The 12,452-nt window shown below is 42.6% G+C and overlaps 1 protein-coding gene across 1 annotated transcript; it reads right to left on the bottom strand.

The window, feature by feature from the left end:
* Positions 1-2,079: 2,079 nt before the first annotated feature.
* Positions 2,080-8,223, bottom strand: LOC147101253 (uncharacterized). The gene is made up of 4 exons (XM_085966542.1): positions 8,062-8,223; positions 4,990-5,097; positions 4,142-4,294; positions 2,080-2,553 (listed from the first exon to the last, which is right to left on the bottom strand). The coding sequence occupies exons 1-4, from the start codon at positions 8,221-8,223 to the stop codon at positions 2,386-2,388; spliced, it is 591 nt and encodes a 196-aa protein (XP_085822668.1). The 3' UTR covers positions 2,080-2,385.
* Between the last annotated feature and the right edge of the window lie 4,229 nt (positions 8,224-12,452).

Genomic DNA, 12,452 nt, shown 5'->3' on the forward strand with positions numbered 1-12,452 from the left:
AGAATTTCCTGCATAAAACTACCTCTTTGATCGTATCTTTGACCAGCTCCCCCAAAATCTTCACCCTGCTCCTGCTCTGATCCGACCAATGTGAAGCACCGTGGTGCATTTTTTGCTGTACTACTGAGGGAATGCTGCACTGTTGGAGGCGCAGTCTTCAGACAAGATGGTAAACCGAGGCCCCGTCTGCCCTCTCCGGTGGACGTAAAAATCCCATGGCACTATCCCCGGTGTCCTGGCCAATACTTAGCCCTCAACCAAAATCCCTAAAAAAAGATGATTTGTCATTGACTGATTGCTGTTTGTGTGAGCTTGCTGTGTGCAAATTTGCTGCCGTGTTTCCTACATTACAACAGTGACTACACTTTAAAAGTAGTTAATTGGCAGTAAAGCACTTTGGGACATCCTGAAATCATAAAAGACACTATATAAATGCAATTCTGTTTCTAAATGTCATACAAATGCAATTTGTTGTTTTGAAATCACTAATTTTTAATGCACAATAATGCCACAGCTCATTGTGTCTCGCTCTGAATTCTCTCTTGATTGCCAGCTTTATTTCCCCTTTCTTCACAGGTTATTTTCTTGTTAATATGAGAGTGCTGCATGGTTTAACTTTGGAACTCAGTCTGGTACCAGCTTGACTCTAGTTTTGATTACCCAGCGACTGTGGTGGACAATGACAGAAAAAATATTTCATCTTACAGCAGTTTATTCCTCACTTTACTTAGCACCTGTGCACACAGGTTCCCAAGCCTCCTGCAGTGTTTCACTAGTTGCTGAGTAATGTCAATGATACAAAGAAATAACCACAAGCAATGCAAGGTTGTGAAAAATATAGGACTTTACTTAGAAAATAGTGCAAATTTTAAAGACTGAATCTATCCGTGTTACAAAATATATCAAATAAATATCAATAAAATAATTTATCTTGACATATAATAACTTTAATAACAGAAATAAATACCCTGAGATGTGTTGTGCTTATAGAGCAATAATTGCTGTCCTTTTCAATAATTTGACTATCCCAATATTCCCAGAACACCATTCTCCTTACCAACCTGTGGATTGATCCTGTATTGGATTGGCACAATGTGACTTTTTTCTCTGCTAAATAGTTCTAGTCTCATCTAAATTATGGAGCATAGGGTGCGTGGAGATTATGGACTGGATTTTCCACTGCTATCCCACCCAAATTTGGAGGCAGAGAGACTAGTGGTGGTCTCCTCTGCCTCCAATACAAGCCCCAAATACTAATCTTTTTAGGCCTCGAACTCAGCCGAAGCCTCAAATAAATTCTTTGGGGCTCTTCCCCCCCCCCCCCCCCCCTCCTTAAATCCCTTCTGCCTGCTGAAATGCCGCAACGGCGGCCTCACTGCAGCACTGGGAGAATTTTCTGCCATGGCAGCAGTGGGATCCCTCTCAGTGATGAGCCCTGACCCAGGAAATGGGGTCAGGGTTACAAGCAGGGTCATAGCAGCGAGTGGAAGTCCTATCTTGCAACAAACAGGAAGTGCAGGCCTATTTATATGCCCTTCTGACTCCTCAAGGCGTCAGGAGTGGAATCAAATTTTATACAACTTAGCATAGAGAGAAAAGCAAGTTTTTTCTTTCCATTTTTAACAAATGAATCAGACTTTCACTATGTCAAAAACCAAGCTAGTTTCCTTTGCAAGGGGAGCATTGGAGAATATTTGGATGGATATTCAAGTTTAAAAACTGGACATTATGGAGAACCAAATTTGATTTCAGTGTCAGCCTCATTAGTAGTGCTCTTACCTCCAAATCAGAAAGTGGTAGGTTGAAGCCCCACTCCAGGATGTGAGCACACAAATCTCAGTTGACACCTATTGAGGGAATTCAGCAGTCAGAAGACCCTCATATTTGACTTTCAGGCCACCTCTGATTTTTGGTGGACCTCCAAGCTCCCACATCACACTAGACCTCTTATCTTTGCTGGCAAACTGACAGTTTGGTTCCCCTTCCAACTGCTCTGCCTCCCACCTCTCCCTTACTTGTAGTTTCTCCTCATTCCTAGCCCCTATCCCCCCTGAATCTTCCCACCACCACCCCCCCCAACTTTTGACTTTTTTTCCTCATTCCCAGCCCTGCACATTTTTTTAACCCACATTAAGACGTCCCCAAGAGATTTCCTACTCTATAAATATTTCTTGCATTATTTTCTCATTGCATAATTTAAAAATCAGAGGAAGTAAAGGTTTCCTCTGTGCTTATAAATAATATATCTAGGATTTTCTACCAAATATTGGTCATAGCAAGTCCTCTTTTCAATGTAATTAATTCCAAAGTGTATATGCCTGTTTTTGTCACACATCAGCCATGGGATTAAACCAGAGTGATGTGCGTTTGCCTCATCTGCCATCATTACATTCCAGCTAAAACATAACTGAAAACACGGGAAATATTTTCCATTAACTTTTTCAGTTTTTTCAGTAAACGCCGCTCATACACTTGTTCCAGAAAGTCATTCCCAAAGTTCAGCTGATTTTGTTCAATTCTAGATGGTGCTGGGGTGATATCTAAAAAATGCATCTGTTTAAAAAAAAACAAATTCAGGTCAATTATTTTCATTTCTTACAGAATTGCAGTGCTTATATTTTCAGACTCTGACAATAAAAAATAGATCATCTGCATGTTCGCTATGAGTGTGATTTTACACTAGTAAATAAAGATAAGTCTCTGATAAAAAAAAAACAGGAATTTAAAATATATTATTTCAAATAGCTATGGTTTAAGATGTGGTCTCCTCTCTTTTTACCAGATACAAAATGGGAAGCCGGAAGCAAGAGTAGAAATTCCTTAACTGATCAAGAATCAGTTAAGATAAATTTGATGAGAGCAGCAGGTTTAAAATGTTAATGGACGTACTTTTGACAAATGGATATGTAATTTGTAGCTGTGGACATTTATGAAAACAGCCTGCCTGAGGGGAAAATGCAAAGCCCACAGTGTTGTTGCAGGTCATTGTCTACCAGAGTGTGAAGACTGTTAACACTTTGAGTGCTTCAAAAGACATGACTTTACATTAAAGAGATTGTATGGGATGAATATCCCAGGGATTAAGTACCCCAGTTCTGCCTGCTAGTCTTTAGTTTTGACTTTGCCTTTGACTAGAAGATCTTGGGAGTAGATTTTGGTCTTTAAGCATCACCTGGGCAGAAAGGAAATTCTAGCAGGGAGGATCACACGCTGGTAACAGAACCCAGCTGATTTGCCTTCCACTGAAATGAATGAAAGAATTGCTAGCAATCTGAAAGAAGCAGATAACACTGGCAAATGCATGGGAGGGTCGATCAACCTTAGAAATAGATACGATAGCAAAATTCTGCGGATGCTGGAAATCCGAAATAGCAACAGAAAACGCTGGGAAAACTGAGCAGGCCAGGCAACATCCGTGGAGAGAGAAACAGAGTTAACGTTTCAGGTCGAAGATCTATCCCTTTTCCTGCTTTTTTTCCAGTTCTGACGAAGGGTCTTCGACCTGAAACGTTAACTCCGTTTCTCTCTCCACGGATGCTGCCTGGCCTGCTGAGTTTTTCCAGCGTTTTCTGTTGTTATTTCTTAGAAATAGATACTCGGGTTAACATATGTGGCCTTTCATCAGTTACCCATTCCATTTCGGAAGCTGATCAATCTGATCTCCATTTCCAACATGGTCTGTTTTTATTTATGTTTTTTTCTTATAACATCCAATGAAATGTAATAGTCACAAGGTACAACAACACTGCTGTAAGTCATATGATAAACAAAATGTCACTAGTTTGAATCACCTGATAAAGAATCATGGGTGCTGTTGGTCAATTTCCTGTTGAACTTTGCAAGAAACGTACAAGTCTTTTTATATAGATTATGTCGAATAGTACACGCTAGTATATGTATGTAGGCAGTAACACATCCTCAGCTTTCAGTAATGCCAACCACATAAGCTTTGTTATTGCAGTTTCTGACAATAAGTGGATGCTTCACCGCATTATCACATGCTTCTAGAGGTGAGTTATCTGACATGAACTATGCTGTATTTAGTGACCTGTGTAACAGCAGGAAGGCGGCAATATCTCGGATTGTCCAAATAAGTTTGATCCAACGGATGGAAATAAAAGCACGCACAGAAAGTACTCACCAGCTCCTCAATGTTCAGTCTGAGGTTGTGGAGATCAGAGCACAGGTCTTCCACTTTCTGCAGCTTTTCCCCCAAATGCTTTCCCCCAATGTGCGATGTCAGGTAACTGTGGTACTGTTGTAGCACGGCCGTCATGTTAATCAGGCAAGTTTCCTGGAGCAAGAGTTAGCATTATTGCCGTTGATTTTGTATGGAATTATTTTTCTCCTCTTATGTATCCCCTTAGTGTACAGGCTCCCCTGTTCCAAGTGGGCCTGCAGGCAGCCTGTTGTCAGACCCCTACCTATGCTACTCTATAACCAACTGTGCAGCAGCCCAGCCTTGTATCTCCTTGTTGGGCGTTTATTATAGCAATACGCTCAAAGTGTATATATTATATAAAGAAGCTAAATAGAGCCTCTGATGCTTACAGCACAGAAGAAAGCCATTTGGCCCATCGTGTCTGTGCTAACTCTTTGCCAGAGAAATCTGTATTGTATCAAATAAAACAAATGCACAGAGTCTATTAGTTAATAATCAGCTAAAAATCCTGGGATCTATATTTTTCACTTTCAGTGAAAAAGCTGTGAGCAAAAAATGTGAACAAATTAAATGTATTTGCTAAAACTGGTGGATTTCCTGTAACAGTATTCATGGCAAGTTGGAATTTATCTTGTTGCAAGAGGAAAATATGCACCCCCCCCCCCTTCCAGGTATCACATTGCACCAATATGTATACACTGAAATGTTTAAATTTGAGTAGGCTCAAGCAGTTGAATACAATCAGATAAAATAAAGCCAACTTATTTATTGGTGTGTAACACTAATCCCTCGACTGCTACAAATAGAATCACCCGAATACAACTCACCAGCTGGAAGGCAGTCACAGTGCACCTGCTCATTTGAACGGACATAAGGTTTTGGGATTCTGCCAGCAAGCCCAGTTGATCTTCATACAGGTATGGATACTCTGATCTCTGTGACAGGAAAGAAAAGGCAAGTCAGCTACAAAACCTACTACAGTACTTCTCTTCCGTATGGGGCAACCCATTTCCTCCACTGCTTTACATCCAGCAGATCTCTGCTCTGGGTTGTTTCGATGTTGAAATCCCTTTTTAATGTGGACAGGTTGTTAGCTTGACTCACAATTCGCTACCAGGAGAACTAACTGGATGTAATTGGGGGCGGGAGGTGAGGGGTGGCCAGAGGGATTCACTCCCGCCAAACAGGAGTAACGCTACAGCCCAGTATTCAGAGATCAGAACTCGCGTCTCCGCTCACCAGGGATGTCTGGAGTGGGGCTCGAACCTGTAACTTTCTGACTCAGGAGAAGGGAATGCTACCACTGAGCCAAGGCTCACTCCCTATAAAACTTTGATTAACCCAATTTATCTGAACTCTTGGCACAACAGTCATTCCGCTTGTTCACTTCTTAAGCTCATTCACTCTGGCTTCTGCGAATGCCTGGATCTACAGTGTGATGGAGCTGACAGTATAGTTACTGCTACTTAAGAGTTTACAATATTAAACTGACATCTCATTGGGATGGTTCTGTGGGCAAATGCAACATGTGGGTGAAACTGAGCTATAGAGACCGCGATGGTCTCCATTTATCTCTCTAGTCTAAGCTGAATTAGCTGAGCTCAGCTGAGGAGTGGGATGCAACAAATGCCATCGGTTTCCTGGGCTGGGAGGAAATGGATCAGTGGCCCATCGCTGTGTATGAACATTGACTGAAGACAAGATCAGCTGGGCTGTGATGCTTCCAGGCACACACATGAATGGCCACAAGGTTGAGGGAGGATTGCCAGCACTCATGAACCATACCCCTGCATGAGTGATTGTCTTAAGATGATTCCTGACAGCTCCGTTGCTGCTACTCTGATGGTATTTACTACAGAGTAGCAGATAGGCAGCCTGCTACAGTCTGTGTCCAAAACATGTAATAAAGATGTTTTGGACAGCAGTGAAGGTGCCTTGCAGGTGTTTTGCAATGGAAATGGGGCCACTGCACTGAAACTGGAGTATCTAGGGCTGAACTTCTGAGAAGGTTTTCCCGATCGTCCACAATAACTTCAGGTTAGGACATGTTCAGCCAACAATGAGTGGGTCTCATTGAGCCAAAGGGTAGCCAGTAAAAACATCCTTTTTTCCACATCACCGAATGGAAATAAGCAGATACTCCCAATCAGTGCATCAAGATTTTTTTCTTTTTGATAACATTTAAGAACATAAGAAACAGGAGCAAGAGTAGACCATTCAGCCCCTCGAGCCTGCTCCGCCATTCAATGAGATCATGGCTGATCGTCTACCTCAACTCCACCTTCCTGCTCTATCCCCATATCCCTTAGTTCCCTTAGTATTTCCTCATTGCTGGGGTACAATTCCACAAGTGGTCATTTGCTTGGAGCTATTAACCATGAGAAGCATCACTGGCAGCCTGATGCTGTCCTCAAATGACATCTACACATGGTGTGGAGATGCCGGAGTTGGACTGGGGTGGACAAATGTAAGAAGTCACACAACACCAGGTTATAGTCCAACAGCTTTATTTGAAATCACAAGCTTTCGGAGCGAAGAAGGAGCAGCGCTCCGAAAGCTTGTGATTTCAAATAAAGCTGTTGGACTATAACCTGGTGTTGTGTGACTTCTGACATCTACACACACACACACACACACACACACACATGCAATTTCTATTAGGCACTACTGGGGAAGCAGAAACAGGAACACTGGGTGCTATTCTTCCGTTCTTTAGCCAAGCAGTGCAGAAGCACCTTGACAATGATCCTAGTTTGGATCAGTTAACTCAAGACTAACTGTGTCCACTACAACTGACATCAAAGTAACCTTTGGTGACTTAACTCTACTATAAAGGAAGACCATTTCAAACGGATACGCCCAAATGAGAGCTCACCTGTCTCTACGTTTTGTTTCTTTGATCCATCAGTACATTTTACCAGTGCAGTTAAATGTTACTGAATCAAAATGCTTTGCCGGAAAAGTGATGTGACTTCAGGAAGAGTCTGGCCTTTCATGTGATATCAAAGTCATATCCACTCCAGGGACTTGAGCACAAAAATCTAGGCTGACACTCCAGCGCAGTGCTGAGGGAGTGCGGCACTGTCGGAGGTGCCGTCTTTCAGATGAGACGTGAAACTGAGGCCCCGTCTGCTCTCTCAGGTGGACGTAAAAGATCCCATGGCGCTATTTCAGAAGAGCAGGGGAGTTATCCCGAGTCTCCTGGGGCCAATAATTATCCCTCAAACAAGATCACTATCTGGTCATTATCACATTGCTGTTCGAAAATTGGCTGCCGGGTTTCCCACATTACAACAGTGACTACACTTCACAAAGTACTTCTTTGGCTGTAAAGCGCTTTGAGAGGACTGGTGGTCGTGAAAGGCGCTATATAAATGCAAGTCTTTCTTTCAAATAACTGATCACAAATTAAGACCGTTGACTGCAATATCTGCTTTTTCTATTTAACCAAAAATCGACGACTGTTTATGATTTTTGGTGCGCTCTGCTTTGACCGAATGCCGCCAATTTGAAATCGGAACTATGATTAACAACTCCTTATATTTCAGTGCTGTCGGGGATAACCGGGGTAACTGAATGACTCCTGGCGGCGCCTGATCAGGAAATGCACCGCATTCAGTCCGGTTTAAAACCGAAATCAAATTTACTATCCTGAACAGGAGTTGCTAAACCAGAAATTGGCCAGATCAAATTGAGATATTGAAATATAGTTTACAAGAATTTCGGGGGGGGGGTGGAAATTGCTTCTTGTTTGTCCTCAGAGTGTCCCAAAATCTAATTTATCTTTGCTGCTTTGCATTCAGTATCCAGTTAGCGACAGGTGTTGAGACACTGGAACAGCCCAGGGCTTGGGAGAGTGAAAGTAACAGGGCTGCAATTGACCCTCTTGTTTTACTCACGTGCACCTCCAGCAGATTTTGGACGGTATTCCAGATTTGAAGCACAAAGTTCTTGTTTCTTTCCAGTCCGTCCCGGAACTCGGGCGGCGCTTGGTCGCCTGAAATCTCCAAGGACAAGGTTGGAGCCGCCCAGAGACCGCCTTTGATCAGCGACAGTAGCATCCAGAGAGCTGGCGAGGAAAGAGCGAGGCTGTGGTTACAGGACAACTCGGGTAATTGCACTCGCGCCAGAGGCGCCGAGGAGACGCTTGGACCAGGCAACGCTTAGCAACGTGTACCAGCCCCTGGGGTGAGATCTAAGTTGTTTTTCTTAACGGTTGATGTTCTCTCTTCCCGCTCCCTCTCCCTCTCCCTCTCCCTCTCCTTAGCTCTCCACTTTTTTTTCCTGCTCAATTCCTCCCCGTCTCCCACCCTCCATCGTTTGCCTGGAACTGTATCCTCGAATCTCTTTCCGTCTCCTAATGTCATCACGTCATCACACAGCAGGCCAATGAGGAAGCAGATGCTATAACTACTAATAAAAGTTTTTTTGGGGAGGAAAAAAAGCCGATTATTAATAACCCGGCCCTTACAGATAGCTGAAACTCATACTTACCAAAGATAGCATTCATATTGAGAAGATCTTCACTTGTCAGTAGATGACCTGCTCTGTTGTGGGCAGATTAACAAGTGGAAGTGTAGGAGGTTCAATGCTGATAAATAAATATGCTGCATTTATATAGTACCTCAAAGGCAACGTATAGATGACTAAGTCAGCTATTTCTCAATGAAGGAGGCAGCTTTAAGGAAATGAGACAATTAGAAAATGTAAGTGGGAAACCCAGGAAACAGGGACCATAAGATAATTAGATTCAATATATAAAAATTGCAAAGGGAGTAATCAAAGGTATTTGATAGAAGAAAAAGCTCATTTCATTTAAGTAAAAATGGAACTAGCCCAGATAAAATAGGGGGGGTGAATTGGGAGACAAAATAGTACAAAACATTCAAACACTTAGGGTACAAACTAGACAGGTTCACACGAGAACAAGACTTTAAAAAGTGGAACATGATGAATGTAGGGCTAATAACATAAAATAAATCAAGAAGACGGTGGAAAATTTAGTGAGAAAGTAAAAACAGATTAGAAAGGCTGAGGAGGTATGAAGAAAGACTGTCAGGTAATAAAGAGAGATTGTAAAGAATTTTATAATATATAAGTAAAATAATAGTTTAAAGGTAGAGATGAAGAAAGGAAATCTTATGATGAAGGGATGGTGGAGATACTTAAATGAGTGTTCTGCCTTAGTTTTAGAAAAGTGTAGTGATGGGAATGAAAGGATTGAAGAGAAGGAGATGAAGCAATTGGGATAATTATAGAGAAGGAAGAAATTCTGAAAAAATGGTTGAACTCTAAGTAAACAAGTGTTTCCTAGATTGCTGAGGAAATCAGAGCGGAAATAGCAGAAGCTTTGACTTTAATCATTCAAACATCCTTGCATATGGCAGGTATGGCAGAGAACTGGAGGACTGCCAATGTAGCATCACTGTTCAAAAGGGGAGAAAGGAATAAATAGGGTAACTATAGTCAGCTGAACACCAATAGTGGTCGGCTTCCAGAGGCCATAATGTGGGATTAAATTAACACGAACCTGAAAAGACATGGGTAATGACAACCAGCATGGATTTTCAAAGTGCTACATGGGAGTCTTGTTGATAAAATTAAGGCATATATCATTAAGAGAATGTGGCAGAATAGATAGGAAGTTGGTTAAAGGACCAATAATGGATAGTGGGAATGAAGGGAAAGAGATGAAGATATTAGGATAATTATAGCGAAGAAAGAAGTTCTGAAAAAAATTGTTGAACTCAAAGTGGAAAAATGCATCCTAGATGCTGATACTAATAGATAGTAGTGGTTAATGGATATTTGTCAGACGGGAGGTATGTAATAGCCATCTCTCTCAGGGATCAATGTTGGCACCATTCTCTTCTCAATATATATATAAATGATCTGCAACTGGTTATAGGGATACAATATCAATATGTTCAAGCAACACAAAAATAGGGAGAGACGAAAGAAACTGGGGCTCTTCTGTAGAACAAAGAAGATTAACAGCGATCTGATAGAGGTGTTCAAAATTATGAGGGGTTTTGATACGGTAAACTAGGAAAAAACTATTTCCATTGGTTGGTGAGTCAGTAGCTAAAGTACAGAAATGTAAGATCATTACCAAAAGAACAAAGAGCGAGGTTAGGAGAAGTTGTTTATGCAGGTAGTTGTTAGGAAATAGATTGTCGTTCCACAAACAGTGGTCGAAGTAGAATCCGTTAAAGCTTTTCAAAGGGAAGTGGATAAATATTTGAGCAAAAAAATTGCAAAGGGAGTGGGATCAAGTAGATGGGTCTTTCAGAGAGTTAGCACGGGTGTGATGGGCCGAATGTGCTGTACGTTTCTAGAGAGGATCATGTCGTTCTGAGAGGTGATGGAGAGGTAGATGAGCACACATATAGAAGCTGAGCCTATTCCTGTAGAAGATATCACCGATGGGCAGCATTTAGTTGAAGAGGACAAGGAGATAAAAGATACAGTAGATTCTTAGGGGACTCTGAAGGTTTTGTTGTGGGAGGTGTAGAGAGAATCCAACTTTGGAGATGCACAAGCTATGTTTGGAAAAGCAGGAGTAGAATTTTCCAAAAAGAACAAAAATACAATAATTGGTTTTAATAAAAAGTTATTTTCCTGTTACTTTGTCTTCACTTTTCCATTCATCACCTCCCTATTTTCCAGCAAGTGCCCGCTGTTCTCTGCTGCTGGCTGGTTTCTGTTTTTCTACCGTGTTTCTTGGGACTGAACAACTGAGAAGTGATGCAGGAGGATGGTGTGGTTGACCATGTCAAATGCTATGGGGAGGTCTGGACAGACAGGGAAGCATAATGCATCACAGTTACCAAGTTGTTTGTTTCTTTGGCTAGAGCTGTCTTGATGCTGTGAGAAGGACAGAATCCAGATTGGAAGAATTCAAATATGGTTTTTGGCGTAGATGGATATGGAACTCTGAGGGAGGACACATGTAAGGACATAAGAGGGGAAAGAGATATTAGAGCTGGGGCGGTAGTTAGACCACACAGATGGGTTGAAGGTGGATTTTTGAAGGGGGGTGATGACAGTTTTGAAAGGGAGAGGGATAATGCCTGAGGAAAGGGAGCCAATAACTATCTCAGCTAGTATGGGGGCCAGGAGAGGAAGTTGAGTATTGAGGAGTTGAATGGGAGGAGATCAAGGGAGCAGGAAATAGGTCTCAGAGAAGACTTAAGTTAGAGAGGGCATGCGGGAAGTGGGGGTGAAACTGCAGAGTATCGGGACCAGAGCTGGATTGGGTGGGAGATGAGGGAAGGATGGGAGCAAGGAAGGAAAGGAAGGAGAAGAAGGGGCAGAGGCAGCTGCATGGATACTCTCAATCTTACAGTCAAAAAGGTTCATGAGGTCCTTGCATTTGGTGTTGGAGGTGAAGGAGCAGGGGTGGGGGACAGAGGTTTGAGGAGGTGAGAAGACAAGCAACAGGGAATCAGAGCTGAAACGGGTTCCCTCCAGTATGATCCTGGAGGAATAGAGGTTTCTGAGTGCACAGACTGAGACACAGTAATGTTTGGCAAATCTGGCAATAAATAGCAAGACCAGCTGTGCCCCATGTGCACTCAAGTTTCCAGCTCTTAGACTTGAGAGCACAAAGATCGAGGCAATACCAGGGGAATGGCAGGATAAGAGATGGTGAGTGATTTGGTTGGTATCAAAGGCAGAAGCAAGGGAACAGTTAAGCAAATCAAGATGTCATGATGGATAGAGGGTCAGCAGAGAGGGTTCGAGAGTAAATTAGCGAGGGAGCTGGTGAGTTTTTTCCATGGGCTGATGACGAGTTGTGGGAGGGTTAGAGGGATATGGGTGGAGGAGGCACAGAAGTGATTAGAGCTAGCCTTTTTGGTGATCAAGACCTTAGGAGTGGAGAAGACATGAGAGATGATATGATTGAGAGGATAGCCATTACTGTGGGTATGGGTGGAGTTAATGTGAAAGGTGAGATTGAGAGAGGATAGGAGGGTAGAGAATTGAAGGAGAGGGTGGCTAGGGGAGCTTAAGTCTAGGTTGAAGCCACCAAGGATGAGGAGACACTCATTATAGAACATAAGGGAGGAGAGAAGATGGGAGCTCTCAGTGAAGTAAATCGGCCTGGAGTTTTGGAAGGCGGTGCCAAAAAGGATTTTACAGGAGAGGCGGGAGGGATGAAAGGTGGTGAGGCGGGAGGGATGAAAGATGGTGAAGTGCTCAAAGGAAGAGAAAGTGCCAGAGGATTAGGGGGAAGAGACCAAGGTTGGACTTGGGAATGAGAGCTACACCATCACTGCAGTGGTTT

Source organism: Somniosus microcephalus, chromosome 24 (assembly GCF_052327205.1).
Source record: "Somniosus microcephalus isolate GS21.2 chromosome 24, FLI_Smic_1.0, whole genome shotgun sequence".
NCBI lineage: Eukaryota > Metazoa > Chordata > Chondrichthyes > Squaliformes > Somniosidae > Somniosus > Somniosus microcephalus.